The 25,447-nt window shown below is 47.6% G+C and overlaps 1 protein-coding gene across 1 annotated transcript in view; it reads right to left on the bottom strand.

Annotated features, from left to right (window-relative positions):
* Positions 1-1,316: 1,316 nt before the first annotated feature.
* REPS2 (RALBP1 associated Eps domain containing 2) overlaps positions 1,317-25,447 on the bottom strand; it is a 210,535-nt gene continuing 186,404 nt past the window's right edge. Inside the window, exons 17-20 of the mRNA XM_075539155.1 lie at positions 12,994-13,077; positions 11,931-12,076; positions 10,580-10,685; positions 1,317-1,986 (exon numbers count right to left, since the gene is read on the bottom strand). Coding sequence (XP_075395270.1) covers positions 1,918-1,986; positions 10,580-10,685; positions 11,931-12,076; positions 12,994-13,077 — 405 coding nt within the window. The 3' untranslated portion in view covers positions 1,317-1,917. The remainder of the gene's footprint in view (positions 1,987-10,579; positions 10,686-11,930; positions 12,077-12,993; positions 13,078-25,447) is intronic.

Below are 25,447 nucleotides of genomic sequence, written 5' to 3'. Positions count from 1 at the left end.
AAACCAATGAAACAGAATGTCTTCTAATTTGGCCCATTGGCCTGATGGGGAAGAAAAAAAAATGCTGGTCAGTAGTGTCGCAAGGCACACCATAGTCTAACACTCCTTAGTTGACATGCCTGGTTAATGGCTATGAAGTGTTCATCTGGGTGTGGACCGAAGTACTGGGAGCTGATGAGATAAAGTGCACATGCTACACACAGGTTGTGAACCGGCTGCCCCAAGAACACGGTTTAGAAAATGTGTTACAGCACCCCTGAGCTCCGAACATGGGAAAAGAGGCCACCTATAACTGTGGCACTGACCCTCTCAACCTTAGGATGGGTTTATCTCATCCCAACCCTTCCCATGGGGACAAGAAGGATAGCCAAAGGGGAAGAAAAAAAAAACAAACCCCTGAGAGAGCGCACAGTTGGTAATTTTCAGAATCAAATCCATTCCAACCTCATAGGTATGCGCAGAGTAGAATCAACAGTTCCCCTTCCCCCTCCTTTGGAAAAACACCGTCTGTTTGCACCCTTTTCTTCTGCCATTAGACTATTAATAAAGTTTGACGATGGAATATACAAGCCTCGAATCAACACCTACATTTGCTAAAAGCTCTCACTCAGCTCGGTTGAAGTGGAAGAATGAATCCCACATACTGTGAACCTATCCCAAACCACTTCCCAAAGGACTCTCAGCATCCCACACCCCTCAGGCCGGAGAGTGGCCAACAGAACGGCCTGCACTAGGGACGGGACTTCCTACTTTCCATCTGGGTACCAAGTTCTCCCAGGTGAGCTGCACTGCTTCGCAGCACTTCCCCTGGAGCAATTTGGTTCCTCTGCATGAGATCTGACCCACTGCCTTCCCAAGGACATACTTTGTGCCCAATCTAGTCAGAATCCAGGTCAAAATAATAAAGACAAAACCAACTACCAAAAGTTGTTGGAAACAACCACTTCCCTTCTTCCTCCATTTGGATCCCCCTCGTCCAAACAAGCAGTGTTTACCCATGCAAACAGCCTCATCAGCCTCTCGTGTCTCTTGGGCAGTTTCCAAATGCATGCATTTACATACAGATAGGATGTCCTTACGCAGGATAAAAGTCGAGATCTGGCAACTATTTATTTAATTTGATAGGGCGAGGCAGTTAAAACAGATTGCTCATGCCCAAAAATTTACATGAAAGGACTGAGTTATCTGGTTTGACAGCCCATCTTGGCCAAGTTAAACAGATCATTGCCCAAACCTCTGCTTTCCAGAGGTGCAAAGACCCAGTAAGTCTTTGACATTCAATAGAAAACAATAGTCATGTATTATTTATAGGTAGATATAATATCAAAATGGCACTCGAGAAGCAATTTTTGGCAGACAGTGGTGGAGGGCAGAGCGCCAGTCTAAATCTGATGCTGTTGTGTTATTTTCTGGGTGTGTTTTTTTAGTATCCTCATGCCAGAGACTATCCAGTTGGAATCCCAATTATTCAGGAAGCCAACCTATGTGTACGAGGATAGGCATACCAAAAATAAAACAAGCATCCTGAAGGTACTTGACTATAAGATGTTTGTACAAATCATAACTTCTTTAACTAAAGACGGCTCTAAGTTATTTTTTTAGTTTGCTAGCAGGTTGATTTTTGGTAAGGAGCAGCAGCTACCACCTTGAAGAAGTACTCAGAATGGGGGCTACAAGTCTACTGCTAACTGACATTTCACTGTGACCATCAGTTGAAGCGCTCACGCGCTCTTCTCTGTCTCTCTCTCTTTTCCCACTGCAGTGAAATGTACAGGTAAAGTGCGAGAGAAAAGGTGACATGGATTCTACTTCAGCTGCTCGCAGCTCTGGACACGGACATCTAGGGCAAGGAGTTGGGTGGAAACATTTGCAGGGACGACCTTGGCAAGGAGGGTCACACGAGCCTTGAGGAGGCAGTCACAACACGGTGACGGGGCGAAGTTGCTCCAGTTGGTTTTCCAATGCAATGCGCTCCTGGTGAACCTCCTGAGTGGTGCAGAGCAGAGAAGAAAAATAAAAGAAGAGAGAGGTCATTCTTCGGGTGCATCCCTAATGCATCACACCCACACAGGGGAACCCCAAAGCCAAACAAGCCCAACTCACTGCCATCAAGTCGATGGCCTCTCATAGCAACCCCGCGGGACAGTGTAGAACTGCCCCCCTGGGGGGTTCCGAGCCAGGAACTCTTTATAGGAGTAGAAAGCCCTATCTTTCTTCCACAGAGTGGCTGGTGGTTTCAAACTGCTGACCTGGTGGTTAGCAGCCCCATGGGTAACCACTCTGCCACCAGGACACTGGCAGGAGATGACGTCATGCCAAAGGGTTAAGCATTTGGGTAGAGTGTGACCTTCATTCTCTTTTAGCCCTCACTTGCTTTGGGGCCTTCCGGGCAGACACACTACACTTTTAAAACTGCACCTCCTCTGACATCACAGTCTGGTACAAGAGGGCGAGCTCTGAAGTGTGACCCCGGCCCAGGTGTGGCATCATCTTCTGGGAAGGAGGCTCCCTCCCTCCTTCCAAGCTCCCACTCCTGGCAGCTGCCCTGAGGCCAGGCACAGGAGAATGGAGCAAAAGGAGGCCTCAGCGTGTCCAGCCCCAGAGCTGGAGAGGGGAGGCCTGCTGCCCGATCTCCTTCCCTCCACCCACAGTGCTCGCTTCCCCACATGAGGCTGAGTGGAGTGTTCAGGTCAGACTACTGGGGGCTGTGGGGGAAGGGTGACTGAAATTTGGGTCCTGTGAACTCTGGGTGCCTTGTTCATGTTTCCTTTCTGGAGTTTTCAGACAGGTGTTCGTGCGTTCTGTTTATAATTCATAAGTGGGAGGGAGAGAAAGGTCCATTTCTGGCTTTTCAATAGCTGAATTAAAAGGTAGACAATAATGCCTTCTTCTAAATCAGTGGTTTTCAACCTTCCTAATGCCACGACCCTTTAATCTGGTTCCTCATGTTGTGATGACCCCTCCCCAACCATAACATTATTTTCGTTGCTACTTCATCACTGTCATTTTGCTACTGTGATGAATCAGGCCACCCCTGTGAAAGGGTCGCTCAAACCCCAAAGGGGCCGTGACCCACAGGTTGAGAACTGCTGCTCAAAATTCTAAAGGACACCATGTTCCAACCTAGAATTCTTCACTCAAACTAAGTGTGAAGTTAAACTCATCATTCTCAAACACTGTGGGTTCCAATTTTTTTTAAATCTCCTTTCTCCTCCTCCGTTTTCTTTGTAATTGACTCCAGCAACAAGAGCAAGTACATCAAGAAAGATGACGCGAGACAGGAGAAATCTTCTCCCAAGGAAAGCCTTCAGACAGGGGTGAGGAAAGACCACAAGCTGGCCCCTAGGCTCCAGGGGCAGGAGGCACCCAGCAGAGATGGGATACAGCAAGAAGTTTCTTCTAGAAAAGGGGTTGAAAGGGGGGAACTGCTGGCGCTACACAACTTGAGAAGACATGCAACAGCATCAGCATGGCCGGGGCTGCGCTGGTTGTGAGCGAAAAGGTAACTGAGTGCATGAGACCAACAAGACCACGGCGACTCCAGGGAGAGCAAAGTGTTCTGGAAGAAGAGAAAGGCCATTGGGTGGCCCCCTCTGGCTCCCTCAGCTGGCTATGACCAGGTCCTGTCAAGACACCACCAGAATCCGCAAAAAGAGGTGAAAGGAATATTTTTTCCTGTATTAATTTATTGTTTTAAAATCATTGTATTGGGGGCTCGTACAATTCTTATCACAATCCATAAATCCATCTATTGTGTCAAGCACATTTGTACATTTGTTGCCAGAAAGGAAATTTTAGTGTAGAAGGGACACAAGTTGAGAAGGGAAACTCTCCAACAATGAAGTGATGATCAGAAATCTGACAGAATCAGAAACAAAAACAAACTCACTGCCATTCTGATCGTGGTGACACAACAGAGCAGGGCAGAAACGCCCCGTGGGTTTCTGAGATTGGAACTCTTTATGGGAATAGAAGGCCTCATCTTTCTCCCTGGGAGCAGCTGGTGGCTTCAAACTGCCGACCTTGCGGTGCGCAGGCCAACGCATAACCACTGCACCACCAGGGCTCCTTAGTAAACAATTCGAAAACGACATAAAAAACTATTCCATTGATAACTCCACTACCATGGAGTCAATCCCAAGTCATAGTGATCCTATGTAGGGCTTCTGAAGTTGTAGCTCATGATGGGAGCAGACAGCCTCACCTAGCTCCCTAGGAGTGAGCTGGTGGGTTTGAACTGCTGCCCTGAAGGTTAGCAGTCCAGTGCTTATCCAATAGGGCCATTAGGGTGCCTTCAATTCATAATAATGTTCCAAAATGCTTGTGATTGAAAATTTTAAAAGCTATGTAAGATTTGTACAGTCTGCAGAACTACTAGAAATTCTAGAAGACCTAAGTAATTAGAAGAGAGATGCTCTGGTCATGGAAGGGGAGACTCGGTATTATGTATATGTCAAATTGGGCTCGTCCTCCCAAAGCATACCCAATCCCATCAAGTCAATTCAGAGACAGAGTCGAGGGTTTCCAAGACTGTAAATCTTTATGAAAGCAGAGAGTCTTCTCTTTTGCCCCCAGAGCAGGCGGTGGGTTTACTCTGCTGACCTTCATTTTAGCAGCCAATGCCTAATCATACTGTTACCAGCACTCCTGTGATTGGGCTACAGATTCATGGAAAACCCTGTCCTCCTCCTAAATGTCCCTTTAGGGATTTCTGGTTTTGTTTCACTTTTTTCTTTTTCTTTTTACAGTTTTATTGGCACATAATCCACATCCCATATAATTCATTCACTCAATTATATCAAGAAGAATTGGGTAATCATTACCACCATCAATGTTAGAACATTTTCTCCCCCCTCCCATTAAAAATGAATTGTGTAATCACATTCTGTTCTAGTGCTCCCTCCCCCTCCCGCCTTCATTGTTTGCTCCCCAAATACCCTCCCCCTCCCCATCTCCCCCCCACCACCCCCTACATCTCCTACCAACCCTTGCATCAGTTCTTATCAGTGCGCATCCACTCCTTCTGTCCTTCACAGACTGGTAAACCCAACAGAAACACTAAAGAGCAAACACGAAATGACATGGTGAGGACAAAAACAATAGTAATATAAAGATTAAAAACATAAACAAGGAATAAGAAAGATAAGACCATCCTCAATATTTTAACAGCCAGGCCAAATGTCCCTTTTGTAGAAATTGGCACAATTCCAATGAAATCCCTGGGGAATACCAAAAATAGACTTTGAGATCAGGGCATGGCACCCCATCAGACTCTACCAGAACACATGCCTAAAAATCAATGAACAGACCTGGAACTATTTATAGGCTTTTTAAAATTTTTGTTGTTTATTTTGCTCTGCCTTGTTTTTGTGCTTATTATTGTCTCTGCATGTATATCTAGATAAGATAAGCTGGATAAACAATTCAGAGAAAAAAACAACGGGACCAATGGTTCAAGGGTGGGGGGGTGGAGAGGTGGGCAAGGGGACATGGGAGAAGGGAGGTGGGGAAAGAAAGTGGATGTTAACAAACCCAGGGACAAGGGAACAACAAGTGATCCTAAATCGATGGTGAGGGGGACATAGAATGTCTGGTAAAGCTTAATCAAGGGCAATATACCCAAGAGGAATTACTGAAATTCGAATGAAGGCCAAACATGATAGTGGGACAAGAGGAAAGTAAAAGGAAATAGAAGAAAGAACTAGGAGGCAAAGGGCATTTACACAGGTCGAGATACAGGCATGTACACATGTAAATATGTTTTTATATAACAATGGGGGGATAGATCTATGTACATATATTTATATGTTAATTATCAAGGTAGCAGATAAACACTGGACCTTCACTCAAGTACTCCCTCAACACAAGAACACTTTGTTCTATTAAACTGGCATTCCATGATGCTCACCTTCCCGACACGATCACTGAAGACAAAGCAAGTGCACAGCAAATGTGATGAAGAAAGATGAGGTTCCAAACTATCAAAAAGATATAGCTTCTGTGGTCTTAAAGGTTTGAGAAGCTACAAAGCCCACATGGAAGAAGCACATCAGCCTGGGTGATCATGAGGGGTTAATGGGATCAGGTCTCAGGCATCAAAGACCCCGAACAAAAAAATCCTCTCAATGTGGATAAGGGGAGTGCAGAGTGGAGACCCAGAGCCCACCTGTAGACAACTGGACATCCTCTTACAGAAGGGTCACCAGAAAGAGACCAACCAGTCAGGGTGCAGTATAGCATTGATGAAACATACAACTTTCTTCAACTTCTTTAATGCTTTACCCCCTCCCCCCACTATCAGGACCCCAGTTCTACCTTACAAATCCAGCTAAGTCAGAGATTGTACATGTGTACAAATAAGAGCCAGAAACACAGGGCATCCAGGACAGACAAAACCCTCAGGACCAATAATGAGAGTAGTGATACCAGGAGTTGGAGGAAGAAAGTGGGAACCAATCACAGCGATCTACATGTAACTCCCTCCCTGGGAGATGAACAACAGAAAAGTGGGTGAAGGGGGACATCAGTCAGTGAGAGACATGAAAAAATAATAATTTATAAATTATCAAATGTTCATGAGGGAGGGAGGGTAGGAGAGGGAAGGACTCAATTAGAAAGCAAATGTTTTGAGAATGATGATGGCACAAATGTACAAATGTGCTTGACACAATGGATGGATGGATGGAAGGATGGACGGATGGAGCTATATAAGCTCCCAAAAAATGGTTTTAAAAATAGGTAGTTATATTACTTGATTTTCAAACTTACTAAAGAGTAACAATAACGAAGACTGTGTCCTATAGGCGTTAGGATCAAGGATGAAGAAACAGATGAATGGAACAAAGAAACCCAGAAATAAACCTGCACTTTGAGGTCAATAGATTTTTGACAAAGGCGCCCACATAACCCAAGAGCGAAAGAACAGTCTTTTCAAATAAACTATACTGGACTAACTAGGTAGCCCTATGAAGAAAAACCAAACATTGGCCTTGACTAGAAATTTCATACTATACGTAAAATCTAACTTGAGATAGATCACAGATTGAACCATAAATGTTAAAACAATTAAGTGCTTAGAAGACTTGCAGGTAGGCAAACTGTCCTTGGATAAGAACAAGAGCCACCAAAGAAAAAAGAAAACAAAATTCGACCTCTGCAAAATCAAAACCTTCAAGTGGTGTTAACAAACCCAGGGACAAGGGAAAAACACGGGACCCCAAATGGTAGAGAAGGGGGAGTGGCAGGTCTGGTGGGAAACGATCAAGGGTAAGGTTGCTTAGAGAAGAGGTATACTCTAGCCCAGGTGGCGACGAAGCATGGTAGTAGGGCAGGAGGAAAGTCAAGGGAGATGGAGGAAAGAGCTAGGAGGCAAAGGGCATTCATGGAGGTCTAGACAAAGACATGTACATGCAAATATATATAGGAGGATGGGGAAATAGATCTATGTGTCTATATTTATAGGTCAAGTATTAAGGTGGTAGAAGGACCTTGGGCCTCTACTCAAACACTCCCTCAATGCATGAATACCTTCTTTTATTAAATTGGAACTCTATGATGCTCACTCTCCCGACACAACGGCTGGAGCCAAAGTGGGTGAACAAGTAAATGTGGTGCAGAAAGCTGATGGTGCCCGGCTATCAAAAGAGATAGTGTCTGGGGTCTTAAAGGCTTGAAGATAAACAAGCGGCCATCTAGCTCAGAAGCAACAAAGTCCACATGGAAGAACACACCAGCCTGTGTGATCGAGTGGTCCCGAAGGGATCAGTTACCAGGCATCAAAGAACAAAAAATCCTATCATTGACTGCACACCTCCATGATAGGATCGCTGAAGACAAATGGGTGCATAAGCAAATGTGGTGAAGAAAGCTGATGGTGCCTGGCTATCAAAAGAGATAGTGTCTGGGGTCTTAAAGGCTTGAAGGTGAACAAGCAGCCATCTAGCTCAGAAGCAAAAAAGCCCACATGGAAGAAGCACACCGGCCAGTGCGATCACGAGGTGCCAAGGGACCAGGTATAAGGCATCATGCAAAAAAAATAAACGATATAAGTGTTTGTATGTATGTGTATATATGTGTATATGTATATGTATATATATACCATATTAAATGAAGGGGGAAGTGCAGAGTGGAGACCCAAGGCCCAAGTGTCAGCCAATGGAGATCCCCTCATAGAGGGGTTTAGGAGAGGAGATGGGTTAATTAGGGTGCGAGGTAGTACCGATGAAGAACACAGCTTTCCCCCAGATCCTGGATGCTTCCTCCCCCCAACTACCATGATCCGAATTCTACCTTGCAGGCCTGGATAGGACAGAGGCTGTACACTGGTACATATGAGGGCTGGAGGTACAGGGAATCCAGGGTGGATGATACCTTCAAGACCAGGGGTATGAGGGGCGATGCTAGGAGAGTGGAGGGTGAGTGGGTTGGAAAGGGGGAACTGATTACAAGGATCCACATGTGACCTCTTCCCTGGGAGAGGGACAGCAGAGAAGGGGGGAAGGGAGACTCCGGATAGGGCAAGATATGACAAAATAACGATGTATAAATTACCAAGGGCACATGAGGGAGGGGGGAAAGGGGAGGGAGGGGAAAAAAAAAGAGGACCTGATGCGAGGGGCTTAAGTGGAGAGCAAATGCCTTGAGAATGATTGGGGCAGGGAATGTATGGATGTGCTTTGTACAATTGATGTATGTATATGTATGGATGGTGATAAGAGTTGTATGAGTCCCTAATAAAATGTAAAAGAAGAAAAGAGGAGAAAAAAATGATTAGGGCAAAGACTGTACAGATGTGCTTTATACAATTGATGTATGTATATGTATGAACTGTGATAAGAATTGTATGAGCCCCAATAAATTGTTAAAAAAAAAATCAAAACCTTCTGCTCATGGAAAGATACAATGAATAAACGGAACCGACAGAACAAAGACTGGCAGGAGACCCTCATAAAACACATATATGTCAAATACCCGCCTCCAAGATCTGGAGGGAGCACCGACTCAAAGCCCACCTACAAGAGTAAACATCCCATTTCTTAAATGGCCACCAACATGTGAGCTCACTTCATAAAACAAGTTATCCGAAAAGTCAACACACACATAGGCAAGTGTGCAAAATAAAACGTCACCACAAGATGCCCCCCCACCCCTGCCCCCCCTCCAAAAAAAAGAACAAGGTTCTTGGCAAGAATCTAGAACAAAGGGAACTCTACTATCTTTGGGGGGAAATTCTGATCATTTCTAATAAAAGTAATCAATTACACTGATATTACCTACTAATTCTAATCTTATGGATGTGCCTGAAAGAAAGGAGAGCATAGTTCCATGCTGACTTGTTCGAGAAGGCAGTTTTCGTCACAATAGCCAAAAGCTAGAAACCGTCCTGCTGCCCTTTGATGTGGAAGAACTGGCACATTCGCTACATGGAATACGACCGGGCAACAAAAAAGGCTGCACTGCGCTGCATGCAAGTGGGCTGGCCATGGCCTGAGGAGGCTGAATGACAGAATTGTTGCGTCCAAGGCATACTGTGGGGTGTCATGTACCCAATATTCTGGTATAAAATAATACTTTATAAATTATCAAGGGCTCATAAGGGAGGGCAGAGTGGGGGAGGAGGGGGAAAAAGAGGAGCTGATACCAAGGGCTCAAGTAGAAAGAAAATGTTTTGAGAATGATGATGGCAACAAATGTACAAATGTGCTTGGCACAATGGATGGATGGATGGATTGTGATAAGAGTTATATGAGCCCCCAATAAAACTATTTTTTAATGTGCTGAAAAACTAAGCTTATACACTAGCATATATGGTATGTCAAAAAAAGATGAACTGATGGATGGGGTTAATAGACAGATACATGATAAAATACATACAGCATCTAGCAAAATCTTAACTGGAGAATGCAAGTGGTAGAAAAATGAATATTCACAGAATGATTGAGCTTTCCTGTGTTTGAAATTTTTACCAAGACCTTGGGGGCAAAGGGGAAGAACTTAATCAAGAAGTCAGGCAAGAGAAAGCCAGTAAAGAATGTGAGGGAAACAACAGTGAGGTGGAAAGCACAGCTGAGAAGAGCGGTGTCCCACAAGTTCTGGGGACAGCGATCTGAGAAGGTACAGAATGCTTCTGAAAAGTGAAGCCCTGTTACATGGCTATGAAAGCACTGGCCCCTGGAGTTGGCCAGAATGATCACGCCGGAGTGGGGACAGGAGAGGAGAAAACCTGGGGAAAGATCCAGAATAGGCCAGGGGCTGGGGAGGGGGTGAGTCAGGTGGGGAGGAGAGAATGGATGACGGAAAGAAAGAAGTGATAGGGACAAGGGGGGTATTCCTGAGAAGGTGAGATGACAAGTGGCCTTTGACAGCACCAAGGCCACGCTCTTTGCGCTGTCTGTAAGCAGAGCACCATTCAGGAAAGACATAAACGAGGGTGTGCCCAGGAGCTTTGGGGATGACAAAGAATGCTCCCCACAGCTTCTGAACTTACACACAGCAAGTGGCCTGTGAGCTGACACACAGCATGAAGCCTACACACCACAGTCACCAGTCTTCTGAGACACACATGGAGAGCCCTGCTCACCTTGAGTTGCTGCTGGAGTTCACTGTTCAGCCTGGCCAGCACGGCATTGGCCTCTTTATTTTTGCGGATCGCGGTCTGAATCGCCTTCTTCTGTTTGGACGATTGCCTACAGAAAGAGTACACTCATTCGAATTAGCATAGGAGCCAACATTAGGGGACTCCAAAGGAGCAGTCCAAGGCCAGCAGGTGGGCAGGCAGACCGGCACCAAGTGAGACAAAGTCATTCCCATTTCACGGTCTGAAGAAAAGCTTTGAAATGGGGTTTTCCCAATACTTTGTGTTCAATTTATTCCCAACCGTTCTGGTAGATATTTCCTCCGGACAAATAGTCTTAACTGGGCGGCCCTTTTTGGGTAGCATTTCAAAGCCCGCGGGTGGTCCCGGCGGCCACGTTTGAAGGAAAAGGACAGCAGAACTAGCAGCAAAATCCTACATGAACTTCAGTCAGCCGCACGGAGCGCGCGCACACGCCTGGCCTACATCTGTCACACTTGAGGAAAACATGGACTATCTTTTTTCTTTTCAATAGGTAAAGTTCTATTTTATTTTTTACATTTGATTAGGGGCTCATACAACTCTTATCACAATCCATACAAATACATAGATCAAGTGTATAAACCACATCCGTACATTCTTTGCCTTAATCATATTCAAAGCATTTGGTCTCCACTTAAGCCCTTTGCATCAGGTCCTCTTTTTTTCCCCTCCCTCCCCGCTCCCCCCTCCCTCATGAGCCCTTGATAATTTATAGTTATTATTTTGTCATATCTTGCCCTATCCGGAGTCTCCCTTCCCCCCTTCTCTGCTGTCCGTCCCCCAGGGAGGAGATCACACGTGGATCCTTGTAATCAGTTCGCCATTTCCAACCCACTCACCCTCTACTCTCCCAGGATCGTCCCTCACACCCCTGGACATGGACTATTTTCATACCAGTGTTCAAGTTCCGTCAACAGTCAAATGGCTAGCCGGGTGTAGCCAGGGTGACCCTGGGTTACAGCTTGTCCACTACAGTTTCTGTTTTCAGCATGTGACCTGCCAGAATTAGTACCAATATCCCCCTCTCGCTCAAAAGGGTCCACATGGGAGATGAGAAAGCAAGGTGGTTACCACAGATATAATCGAACGTGTTTTCTTAAGCGCATGGCAGGAACGCCTGAAAGCTTATGGCTCCTCGAGTCTCCTTCTACATGATTGAGAGACTTCAATGCCCTCCCAGGGACATCAAGGTAAGAAACTAGCCATGGACCCCTTCTCAGTCTGTGAGAGGAAATGCAAATTGCCTTAGGCATACGCACAGCCGCAGGCTGACAAGGAGTTTTCGCGGCTTGCTCCCAGTTCGACCTTGACTTACTTTTGCACTGTGGGATGGGGTTTCACACTTGGGGCAGAAGCTGGTCCCCCAGCAGCAGGAGGATGCTCAGTGTTCTCTGGAGCTTGATTCTCAGGTCTGAATTTCCGGCGGATGGGCTTTGATGGAGGCTGAGCGTGTGGTATATCCTATGGATTAAAAAACAAAACAAGGAGGGGGGTGAAAAATCAAAGTGTTAAAAAAAAGCAAATGACTCTCCTCTTTGCCCGTGTCCATGCCCCAGTGGCCCTGTCCTCTGTCCCCAAAGCCAGGCAGATGATCTAGATCCATCGCCAAGAATTACAAGGCCGATTTCCAGCTCAATGAACACTAGAGGCAGATTCTCCCTATTTGCCTTCACTTTTAATGTGTCAAGCAGTCGACAGCCCTCTGCTTGAGGAACCCTGGTGGAACGGGGGATTAATCATCCAGCAGCTAACTAGAAGGCTCGTAATTTGAACCCACTAGCCACAGCGTAGGCAACCCTATGGATGCCTATTCTGTCTGTACATGTATGGATTGTGATAAGAGTTGTATGAGCCCCTAATAAAATGTAGGAAAAAAAGAAAGAAAATGATTAGGGCAAAGAATGTACAGATGTTCTTTATACAATAGATGGATGTATATGTATGGATTGTGATAAGAGTTGTATGAGCCCCTAATAAAATGTTTAAAAAAAAAAAAAGGAAGCACCCCTGATTCAAAGACAAGGGAGGAGAGTCTCATAGGGGTTTTCTGTAAGGCCTCTGCCCCTCCCCCCGGCACCTCCTGTGATCTGGTGAAACCCAAGTCCACACAGCCCCCGCCCCCCTCCCGGCCACAGTCATCCTGGAAGTCGAAGATGGGAGCACAGATCTCTGTGGACAGCCGAGTGCACAGCTCAGGAATTGAAAGGACCTAACGTGAAGCAAGGATCCAAATGTTAAGCCACTTAACACTGACGCTCCTTTAGGACACACATGTTGCATGATGACAGACTTGCTTGCAGCCCCATGTGGCCTGGGGTGAGGCTATGACGTCCTCAGGGCACCGAGCTATCCTCAGGGCACCGAGCTGCCTTACTTACCTTCTTGGCAGGACTACTCTCCGCAGCCTGGGCGGGGCCTCTGCTCGACAGTGGGGGCGCCTCAGCCTCGGCCGGTGGTTCAGACTGGAGCAACAGAGAGCATAAACACAGAACTGAGAAACCACCTGGGGAACAGATAAGCGGGGGCGCAGGACGAGTCGCTCTGGGAAAATTCACTCAGGCAGGTCCCTTGATCCTCACAAAGGTCTCTGCCAGGCACTGCAGCTCACCTTCCCAGCTCTGCTTGCAGCACCGGGGGACCTTAGGATGAGGAGTCAGGGGGCTTTCTTCTATCAGCGGCCACGTGGGTTCCTTAAGAGACCCACACCTCACAAGGTTGCACACCAAAGATAAGAAGGTACGCGGGGAAACATAAATGACAAAGATGATATAAAATTTACTTCAAGTGCTACAAAAACCACCATCGTGCTAGACCACCCCATCTGAAGAAATGCTCCATTGGCAATACAGCCTCTCATAAATATGGAGGGCCTTCAAAATGTTTGCGGAAAAAATGGAATTAAAAACGAATCATTTCCCACACATTTGTTAAAGCCCCCTTATATAGCTCTTTACCTTAAAAGGGTGTAGGTGTGTGTGTGTGTGTGTGTGTGTGTGTGTGTGAGAGAGAGACAGACAGACAGACACACACGCGCACACACACACACACAAAGTACCTGGTCTCTGAGCAGAAGGCTTGAGGTCAGTGAGCACTCAGGACTCAGTGCGAGCAAGGCCCTGAACACAGAGCAGGTGCTTTCAGGCAGGTGCAAGAGCACGGGGCAAGGGACCAGGGAGAACTCAGAGCTCCAGCGCTTTCTAACATCGGTGGCTACCCATCAGTGATGTGCACTGTCAACGAGCTGCATCAGAACACCAGGTCTGCTACTGTACACCGCCTCTGGTCTCTCTCCAGACCCTAATCTCAAGGTAGTGACGCAGAGCAAGCTGCCAGAGTGACTGCCTCATCCCCAAGCTGACATCCTTGAACCTCTTGCCATGTGTTTCTTCAAGCACTACTGCTCCCCAAGTTGAGTCTTCCTTCCCCGTCGACCCTCTGGCACCCCTGTCCATCTTGATTAAACTCCAGTCCCTGGCATCTGCCCAGCCCCCGTCTCTTAGATCACCCCCTGCTTGGGACCCTACCTCCCCTTTCCGATTGGGACTTCTCACCACTCACCTAGAAGCTCTCTCAAGCTTCTGGCTTCCGGTCTCCTGCCCCACTTCCCCCTCTGCTCATCTGTTCCCAGGGCACCCTCACCTGCAACTCTTGTAACTGCTCTAGCTAGACACCTGGGTCCTTATTCCGTATTCCACCTCTTCCCCCTCAGCACGGCCTGGTTTCTAAGGCCACCGAGTTCTCTTTTCCGTTATGGATGGATCTTCTTCCTTACTACTGCCATCTCTGGTAAAGGTCATTGACAAACACTGAACATTTACCATGCAGCGGGCACCGCTCGTAGAGCTCTGCTGGATTCTCTCGTTTTGTCAGTACAGCCCTCGGAAGGCGTCATGATGTCCATCTCATCAATGAAGAGATGGAGGCTGGAGGAGGTAAGAAAGCCCCCCACCCCCACAAGAGCACGCAAATAGCAGGGTGTGAATGTAGGCCTTAGGACCCAACGCTGGTTTGTAATCAGTGCGCTCTCCACGCGCACTCAGAGCTCAGTTTGTAACCACCAGGCTCTACGAGGGGGCTTGAAAACATTCCTGGGAGACAACGCCCATCATCTTCCCATGCCATTTTCTACGATCTTCATCAAGCCCCCCTGTACACCCTCAGGTGTAGCCAGACTATACTGCCTCAGGGACTCTGAGGCCTGAGTGTTTATCAGGCATCTGTGACAGGCACCTGCCGACGGGTAGTCAGATGAACAACACACATCGGTACCACACAGGGAGCTGCCAGTGCAGTGGGGGATACGGAAAGATGAGCAGGCAACTGTATCCATTCCCTTGGGGAAAGGACTCTGGTGCGGAAGTCCAGAGGCTGCAGGGACGCCTAGTCTGGTGTGTCTCAAGACTGGAGAGAAGGTGATGTTTCAGCTGCCGCCTGAGGAGCTAATAGGAGAACGTGTGAAGAGATGCAAGAGAAAGGGGATTCATGTGCGCTCATGAAGGGCCCTCTGTGTTAGGACCCCCTGAATGTCCGCGTGGGGATACCAAAAAGCTGCTCAGGCCATTTCCCCATGACAGGAGACGCAGGAAGACTCGGTTTAAAGAGGAGTTCACTTTTCAGCACGCCCGGTTGGAAGTCCTGGGAGACATTCCAGTGAAGCCGCCCAGGAGCCATGCATGTCTAGCAGCCTGGGGAATGCAAGCCCGCCAGGATCCACAAGTCAAAGGGAAGCCACCCATGGGCTTTGTTAACAGCCCAGAGAGGGCCCAAAGGCCCCCCGGGGCTCACAGGGCTTCCAGGAAACTGTGCTGAAGGATACAACTTGGTCCCAAAGACTCTTCTTGCCTCCACTCCAGATTCTATTCCTTGGAAACATGTTTGGCCCCAAGTCTACGTGTTCTGCTGTTACCAGCCACCGGAGAGTGGAGTGACAGACAAAGCCACCTAGCCTTTGGGTCAGTCGGTTCTTCTCCATCATCAGGACAGAGGGAAGGGTTTGCTCTAATGCATCCTTGGCATGGGGAGATGAAGTATTTTAAAGTAATACTGAGGGGGCATGACAAAGTGACCCTCTTTCCAACACACAGGAGGATTCCACATAGAGCAGCAGAGGTCTCCGTCACTGCCTGGGTGGCCCTTGCGTCTCTAACCGCATCAACACCGGAGCACGAGGTTGGGAAGGCTGAAGGCGCAGGCTGTGAGCCATCTCTGAAAATGTTTATCCCTGCCTGACCTTGAACTAAAGGGCCTGGGCTTCCCAACTTTATGATCGCTGACAATCCCACCGTGTTACGTCAAGCTGACTCCACTCATCAATCTCTGTGGGAAGAAACGTGCGGCTGCCCTGGCCCTATATACTGGTCCAAGACTTACTATTCCCAATGGATCGATCCACCGACCACTCAGAGGCCTGCAGCCCGTGAAGACACCGGAAGAAGGCAAAGCTTGTCAGAGGCAGAGGCCGTCCAAGGAAAAGAGGTGGGGGAAGAAACTCAACTGTATGGTCAACGAAACTAACGATTTAGATGCACAAAATCCCCTCTTTTCAATAAACTAATTCTTATTCCTTCATGAATTGTATGAGACTTTTATCAAGCCCAAAGCTGAAAGGCAGAACAAAGGGAGAAGGGGCAGCTGCTAGTTCTTCACACAGAATTTTCTAAGTCACCAATTTTGCCTGTTTCCTCAGTGTAGTCAAGAATGGGGCAACAATAGCGCCATTCAGACATGTCTTTGCTCCAATATTTCGGGTATTTGAACCGAAATCCCATGCCTGTGTAAAAATGGCCCGGGGACAACGTCTGCCCTCCTCTAATCTCACAAGCGGGGGAAGCAAGTCAAGATCCACGGCGCAGGGCTAACTCCTACGAGGCAGAGGGCAGGCATGCCTCTCTTCGACCTTGTGGTATATAATCTGTTGTCAACTTTAGAGGAGTATGAGTGAAGAGGTGGAGTGTAGCCTGTCCATCATTGTATAGCCGATGAGGCCTCTGCATGGGCATGGCCTTCCCTTGAGGATTCTGGGAAATGCTCTATTTCCCCGTTGGAGGCGCGAGACACTTCTCTCTCTGCCCACTCGCTAAGGAAGCGCTACTGACAAGACGCTTGGCACTATGCTGCCAGACCCTGTGCCCTGGGACCTGGAGGAGCTATGTGGAGACCCCTGCCAATGCTGACATGTTCACACCACCACTGGATCCAAAGACTTTCTACCCACTGGCCTGTGACTGCCCTGCATTCAGCATCATTGCATGTGTTTCCTGAGTCTGAAGAGGGCTTTATAGATTGGTATCAGACATATGGGCTAATATCGAACTTATGGACTTGATCTGGACTGGGCTGGGATGCTTTCTCAATATTCAACTGCTCTTGTCTATGAAGCTCGTTCCTATCCACATGTCAGTGTCCATGAATTTCTTTCTCTAGTCAACCCAGACTAACACAATCCTTTTTGCTATTTTTACCACCAACCATGCCTCCCCCGCAGCATTCGCTATTGCTCCACTGGGTTTGATCATCCCTTGCCATGGTCCTTCAGAACTCACATGAGAAGTAGCAGGTTGTAACTTGAGTTCAGGAACCTTCAGGAGTCAGTTCTTCAATCAGGACAGCCTCTTCTCAGCTATGCCAGCAGGTCTCTCTCGGGCTCTCAGCATTTGGACATTGGACTCTCTGAGGCCTCTTGGGCCAGCCTGGCCTCTGCCCTGCTTGGGCTGGTGTTACAACGTTCCTTTAGCTCTGACAATCACATGCCACAGAGGCAGCTATTCTTTGTCAGTAAGCCTCAGCCCCAAAGTACTCAGCTCTACCTCGGTGGATCTGCAAACCGAACTACCTCGGCAGGGGCCACGGGGTACTCAGCTTTCTTAACGTGGGTTACTCAACACGCCGCTCGCTGTCGCATTGTTCTGCTGCCCGCATGTCGCTACTATTGCTCCTTGCCACCTCTGGCTGTCTCTGTCTGTCTCCAACAAAACAGCTCTCTGTCCCCTGGACTGAGGAGGTGCCAGCACAGGGATCTTGGAGCTGAAGGGCGCACTCCACGTCTGACTCTTCTTTCTGGATGGTAGTGAGATCCCACTTGTCTGAAGCTGGGATCACGCAGGGTAGCAAAGTAAGCAATCCCCATGATATGGTTCCACATGTATAATCTGTACGGGCCCAGCCCCACAGGTGTGCCCTATACCTGATTTACATTATGAGCACACTGTTTAACCCCCGTGGTGAGCAACAAACACCTCGTGATGCACATAGTTCTACTCAAACTTCTGCTTAGCACACATCAAGCTGAGAAAACGCAAGAAAAAATTACAAGCCTCGAGTTGCAATAATACAAGATTATATGGGGAAAATTTTGAATGATGCATGGAACATCAGAGTCATGGTACCAAAAAGAACTGGTCAACTTTCAACGGGTTCAGAAGGTAGCATGCACTCAAGAACCAATGATTCTGAAGAAGACCTTCGGGTTACACTGAAGGCATTCATCAAAAACAAGGCGTCAGGAATTGACAGAATACCAATGGCAATGGGTCAACAAGCTGATCAAGCTCCCACTTGTCTATGCCAAGACATTTGGAAAACAGCTACGTGGCCAACTGACAAGGAGATCCATATCTGTGCTCATTCCAACAAAAGATGACCCAATAGAATGTGGAATCTACCGACCAATTATATTTATATTCCACACAAGGAAAATGTCACTGAAGATAATACAGCAATGGTCGCAGCACTACATCATCAGGGAGATGCCAGAGATTCAAGCTGGATTTAGGAGAGAATGTGGCCTAAGGAATATCACTACCGGTGCCTAAGGGATCTTGGCTGATAGAGAATACCAGAAGAATGTTAATTTGTGTTTTTAATGACTGAGCAAGGGCACTTGACTGCTGCGGGAATCATAACAAACTATGGATAGCACTGAGAAGAATGGGAAATCCAGAAGATGCTAAAGTGCTCATGCAGAACCTAGGCATGGCACAATTAGCAGTCACATGAACAGAACAAAGAAACCCTGCATGGTTTACAATCAGGAAACATGTGCAGCATGCTTTTACTCTCTCAGCATACTGACTCAATCTGCACGCAGAGTGAGTCACGGAAGAAGCTGGCCTATATGGAGAAGAATATGGGATCGGAATTGGGAGAAGGCTTATATTAGCTTGCTGAAAATAACAGTGAGGGTGACTTAAAGCATTCACTGACGAAAATCACAGCCTGCACCCTTTGTTTGGTATGACTTGCAACTCGATGTAAAGAAAACACCATGGGAAATGATCAAGGGTAAGGTTGCTTAGAGAAGAGGTATACTCTAGCCCAGGTGGCAATGAAGCATGGTAGTAGGGCAGGAGGAAAGTCAAGGGAGATGGAGGAAAGAGCTAGGAGTCAAAGGGCATTCATGGAGGTCTAGACAAAGACATGTACATGCAAATATATATAGGAAGATGGGGAAATAGATCTATGTGTCTATATTTATAGGTCAAGTATTAAGGTGGCGGAAGGACCTTGGGCCTCTACTCAAACACTCCCTCAATGCATGAATACTTTCTTTTATTAAATTGGAACTCTATGATGCTCACTCTCCCGACACAACGGCTGGAGCCAAAGTGGGTGAACAAGTAAATGTGGTGAAGAAAGCTGATGGTGCCCGGCTATCAAAAGAGATAGTGTCTGGGGTCTTAAAGGCTTGAAGGTGAACAAGCAGCCATCTAGCTCAGAAGCAAAAAAGCCCACATGGAAGAAGCACACCGGCCACTGCGATCACGAGGTGCCAAGGGACCAGGTATAAGGCATCATGCAAAAAAAAACGAGATAAGTGTGTGTATATATGTGTATATATGTGTATATGTATATATATACCATATTAAATGAAGGGGGAAGTGCAGAGTGGAGACCCAAGGCCCAAGTGTCAGCCAATGGAGATCCCCTCATAGAGGGGTTTAGGAGAGGAGATGGGTTAATTAGGGTGCGAGGCAGTACCGATGAAGAACACAGCTTTCCCCCAGATCCTGGATGCTTCCTCCCCCCAACTACCATGATCCGAATTCTACCTTGCAGGGCTGGATAGGGCAGAGGCTGTACACTGGTACATATGAGGGCTGGAGATATAGGGAATCCAGGGTGGATGATACCTTCAGGACCAAGGGTGTGAGGGGCGATGCTGGGAGAGTGGAGAGTGAGTGGGTTGGAAGGGGGGAACTGATTACAAGGATCCACATGTGACCTCTTCCCTGGGAGAGGGACAGCAGAGAAGGGGGGAAGGGAGACTCCAGATAGGGCAAGATATGGCAAAATAACGAGGTATAAATTACCAAGGGCACATGAGGGAGGGGGGAACGGGGAGGGAGGGGGAAAAAAAAGAGGACCTGATGCAAGGGGCTTAAGTGGAGAGCAAATGCTTTGAGAATGATTGGGGCAGGGACTGTACAGATTTGCTTTATACAATTGATGTATGTATATGTATGAACTGTGATAAGAATTGTATGAGCCCCTAATAAATTGTTAAAATTTAAAAAAAAAGAAAAAGAAAATGATTAGGGCAAAGAATGTACAGATGTGTTTTATACAATTGATGTATGTATATGTATGGATTGTGATAAGAGTTGTATGAGCCCCTAATGAAATGTTTTTTAATAAAAAAAAAGAAAAAATATTAATAAAAATTAAAAGAAAAAGAAAAACACCATAGGGCAGTCTGATCAACAGAGAAACGATCGCAGTTGTCGACGACTTCCTTTTGCTTAGCTCTGCAGTCAATGCCCATGGGAGCAGCAGGCAAGAAACCAAATGATGTCTTCAAGTGGGCAAATCTGCTGCCCAAGCTCTCTCTGCAGGAAGGGAGGCCAAGGGTGTCCCTCTGAAGACTAAGGTGCTCCTGCTGACCCAAGCCATGGCTCGTTTCCGTTGCTTCATAAGCGCGGGACAGTTGGACAATCAGCAGAATACTGGATGTATCTGAATTATTCAGAGGCAAAAGGTCTGCAGACTTCCAGAAGAATCAACAACTCTATCTTGGAAGAAGTGGAGCCAGAGTGCTCCTCAGAAGCTAGAGGCAGACCCTCAAGGAGATGGACTGACACAACAGCTGCTGCAATGGGCTCAGACGAACGGATGCCTGTGAGGATGGGCGGGGTTCTGCTGTGCATGTGCAGAGTCTCTCTGAGTCAGCATCGACTCCATAGCACCTAACCCCACCACCACTTTGGGTGGGAGTTCCAAAAACCAGAGCTAGAAGGGCCGTGGTAATTCACCACACCGAGCCCGACGCTGGTGAATGAAATAAATATCTGCAAACAACAGACATTACAAATGGTGGCCCTTTCCCCCGGGCTCCATATGTTAACAACAAATACCCGGACTGAATGTGACAAGGCAGGGAAATGTGCTTGTAGCAAAGAGCTCATTGGAGCTAGAGCTACGGCTCTGCGCGACAATATTTATCTTGTATTTAAATATTGCCATTCCCCTATCCACGAATGGCAAATATATTTTCATTCTCACTTTACAGTGAAAAGCCTAAGAGCTCACTGGAACTTAGAAGGTGCTGTGGAGAACATTCTGGGATTTTGCCCCTTCCTGGGCTTGAGGGGACATGTGGTCCTTGCTCAGCTCAACTGGTCTCCCAGAAACCGGTACAGATCCAGAGAGAATAGCCCTTAGGCTCACTCACCAGAAGGGCTCGCCCATTCATCTCAGGGAAGGTACTTGGAGACGAGGAGGAAGCCAGGTGTAGGTGATGGTGTGGTACCCGGATCCCCTTTATCTGGCTGGCTCCTCCGTCCCTTCACCATGTTGAAGGGTGGCTACAAGGACTTACTACTGACTTCTTTAATGGGTACCCACTTCTCACCCACCCCTCCCAGCAGCACTCATAGGAAGGCATAAAAGACCAGTCCTGTTGCCGCCAGGCCTCCCCGTGTGGACCCCGCCAGGCCTCCCCGTGTGGACCTGCAGTCACATCCTTGCTGAGCTCTTTCCTTTGCCCTCTCTTGCTTCCCTCGTCTTTTTTCTAGAGTTTTCCTGAACAGTTCTCCCTCCACAAATCACTTTCCAGGACTCCCTATCGCAGGTGCTGCTCCCAAGGACACTTGGTAAAGTGCTCCCAGAAGGAGGAGGGAGACGCACACACTCCCATGGGTGGGATTTGGAGTCTAGCAGGGGGGACGGGGTGGGGGGTGGGAGTAGCAGCTGGTGGAGCGCAGCAGGGGTGGCTCGTGCCTGGTCTTACAGGCCATTCCCGGGAGGGTCTGCAGGTGACTCAGCACTTTCCCGGGGCTCCCGACATCCCTACAGTGCAGAGGACAGAGTGACTTTTCCAGAAGCTTGGTTGCCAATGAGTCTCACCCATGAAATCAAGAGGGCAAAAAGAAAAACCAACCAGCAGCCTTACTTTTGCTGATACCCTTGCTGCTCTGGCCGGGGTGGGCAGAAAAGCCTGCACGTGGCTGGCAATCGAGGTAGCTGGTGATAGTGGCCTTGGGGCATTTCCCTGCAAGTCATTACTAAGGGGATACAGCCAGCCAGATCATTCCCAGCTGTGCCCTTCAGTGCTTGCAACGCCCGTCCCACCAACGTGCGGAAAGCCCAAGCAGGCCTGGCCTGACCTTCCTTCCTCTTTGCTGCTCTGACCCTGAAATCATGTTTGCAAGTACCTAACTCCTTGATTTACGTGAATCCTCTCCTCCACCTGGGATGGTTTCGGTTTCCCTTACCAAACCCCAACTGACACACTCAGGTTGAGGAATTCGGGGCTTGTCCTGAGGGCCCGGGGTTGCCCAAGGATTTGTCAAGTCGGGAAATGATCTGAGTAGACTTGTGTTTTAGAAGGATTATTCTGAGCCCAGCAAGTGAAAGGAATTGGTAGCAACCCACACGGTGGGGATGGGATCTCAATCGGAAGGCTGAAGAAGACAACGCGACGTGATAGGCTTTTAAACAACTGTTGGGCGGGAGGAGAATCCCATTCGAAAACGGTTTGGCCTGGAGACCAGGGATGGAGGAAATGTGGTGGGTCACAGACGAGTGACCCCTGGAGCTCAGCTTTCAATCTTGCACGGTGGCCCGAAGGGGGGCAAAATATCTTCAGTCAAGAGGAAATTCATGTAGTAGTGTAGCAGCAGAATACAACTCAGCAGGTTCATTGCCAAGCAGTGCGAGAACCGCCCAGCTATCTCTCCTTATGGCTGATCTCCCAGATGCCTAGGGTTTCAGTGACTACTCACTAGGTCCACGGATCGGCCAGAGCATGATCAGCAAGCTCTGTCTTAAAGAGCCGAAGAGCGGGCCACGCAGTTGCTGCTGCAATTACGCCACCCTGCCAGCGTGTGAAAGGAGCCGCAGACAATATACGTGGGCTCGGCAGTGTTCTGATAACATTTTGTTTCTAAAAACAGGCGGTGGGATGGCTTGGGTCTGTAGGCCCGAGTTTGCTAATCCCTCGCCTCCACACTTACTGGCATTGAGTAAATTCGTACTCAGAGTGACCCTATAGGACAGAGTAGAAAGCAGCCCCTGTCTATTTCCCACACTGTCAATCTTCATAAGAGCAGAAAGCCTCATTTTTCTCCCAAACAGCTGCTGGTAGTTTTGAACTGCTGACCTTGTGGTTACAAACCCAAAGGCATAATTCACTGCACCAAGAGAACTCCTTTAACTACTAGCCTGGAAAGGGGGGGCTGGGATTCAACAGGGAAGTTCAGGAAGCACTGCATAGTCTTTCTGTGGGGGGTGGTAACAGAAGTCCAGAGCCCTGCAGTTCCCGAATTTACTTAGTTTAAGTCCTTTCTTCTAATGTAATTCCAATTAGCATCTAACAGCACAAATGATCAATGGATCATATGGAAAAGCCCGGCCTAGACACGGTCTGAGCAGAAGAACATCATTCCATTTCACTTGAATACCACGCACCACGTTCTGCACCTGACCTTCCTGGAGGGGCATTCTCCACAATGGTTTTCAGACCTGACTTCGTGCTTTGGCCCACAGGATAACCACAAGGTGTGCTTGGCAAGGAGGGCTCTCTCCTTACCCTCTTCTTGCCCGAAGCAGCAGCAGCAGCTGTTGCTGCCACTGCCCACTCCTTCTCTGCGTGGCTTTATTTAGTGGGTTCTCTAAAACTTCCTGGGAAGACACAATAAAAAGCATCCATTTTAATGGTCAAAACAGATGAGAGCAATACTGATAAATTATGAATTTGTTTTCCTGGAAAGTAGCTTCAAACAACAGGTCTCAGGTTCCAGTTCTATGCTGGCAGGCCAGCTTTACAAAGGACACACACACACACACAGCTAGCTCCGTCCAGGTGCTCACCACAACTCTTGCCTGGGCCACTGCACACACACACCAGTGGGTCTTTTGCTGGGCCAATTCCACTCCGCTCACCACTGAGCAACCAATCTTGTAAAGTACCATTTTCATCAAAATGGTCTCTTGCTCAAAGCCCTTCAATGGGTCCCTAAGGCCTATGGCACACAATGCAGCCCCTTAGCCAGTCCTGAAAGGTCTTCATCATCTGGCTCCTATTTGTGTCTCCATAACTGTGTTTGTTTACCCCTATACAACCCATTCCAGACCCACAAGAATTCCCTGCATTTTCAAACACCCCATAAGTTCCTTCCCAACTCAAAATCTGTTGGCTCTACCCCAAGGGTCCTCATACTTTTTTAAACCGGGGGCCAGTTCACTGTCCCTCAGACCTGTTGCAGGCCAGACTGTAGCTTAAAAAAAAACTATGAACAAATACCTATGCACACTGCACAGATCTTATTTTTAATTAAAAAAGCAAACGGGGCAAAAACACCCAGCAGGCTGCATAAATGTCCTCGGTGGGCCGCAGGTGGCCCGCGGGCCGCAATTTGAGGAAGCCTGCTCTACACCCACCTGCTCTGTGGTTCCCAGACATAGCTACAGAGCAGACGTCTCTGGGTTTTTAAAAAAAAAAAAATACATTATAGGCTTCTATACACTGTCCCAGACTTCCCTATCCAGAATATCTTAGCGTTTGGAGCATTCGAAATCTATAGTTTTAACAAATTTCATAGGTGGCTTTCTTTTTAAATGTAGCTATCCCAAATTATCTGGTGACCATTAAGGGTCCCAACTCTTGATTCAGTTTTTTTTCCAGAGATGAAAACAACAACCCAGATCTGGTGGTGCTGTTGGGTAAGCGTTGGATTGCTAGCCATAAAATCAGAGTTTCAAATCCCCCAGCTGCTCTGTGGGAAAGAGATGAGGCTGTAAAGATGCACAGTCCTAGAAACCCAATGCAGTGATGCTATGAGTTGGAATCAACTCACTAGAAGTGGAATGGGGAAGGTTGAGAGTGTGCTACAGCTGCTCTGGGCTGCTCCTTATTTGCATCTCCACCTATCATGGAAGGAATAGGATTTGTATGCCACATACTTCTGACTATATGAATAAATATTTAAAACTGGGAAATCTTCATCAATAAGTAGTTGAATACTTTTAGAAGGATAGGCATGAAGCTGGTTCCCATACAAAGGAAGTGAAAGCTATCCCAAATGTCCATCATTCGTAGTCTCCAGCCCATCACTGCAACATCTTACAAACAATCAAGGATGATTCGTCGCATGGTTGGAGAGGTTGGCAAATCCCAAACCCGTGAATCAGACATCAGACTGGAAGCTTCTCTGGACTTCCTTGTCTGCGGGGGCTTATGAATCCAAATTGGCAGGTCAAATGACTGGCTTCACACCATGGTGGAACCTGGTGAATCAGGTCAGATCATAGGCTGTTGGCTCAAAGTCCAAGCCCCAGAGATCAGCTGACGACAAGCCAGACATGGGATCCGGAGCAAGAGAGACCTTTGCCAAAGCA

This window comes from Tenrec ecaudatus, chromosome X, assembly GCF_050624435.1.
Source record: "Tenrec ecaudatus isolate mTenEca1 chromosome X, mTenEca1.hap1, whole genome shotgun sequence".
NCBI classification, from domain to species: domain Eukaryota; kingdom Metazoa; phylum Chordata; class Mammalia; order Afrosoricida; family Tenrecidae; genus Tenrec; species Tenrec ecaudatus.
This window is presented reverse-complemented; position numbering and strand designations above follow the sequence as displayed.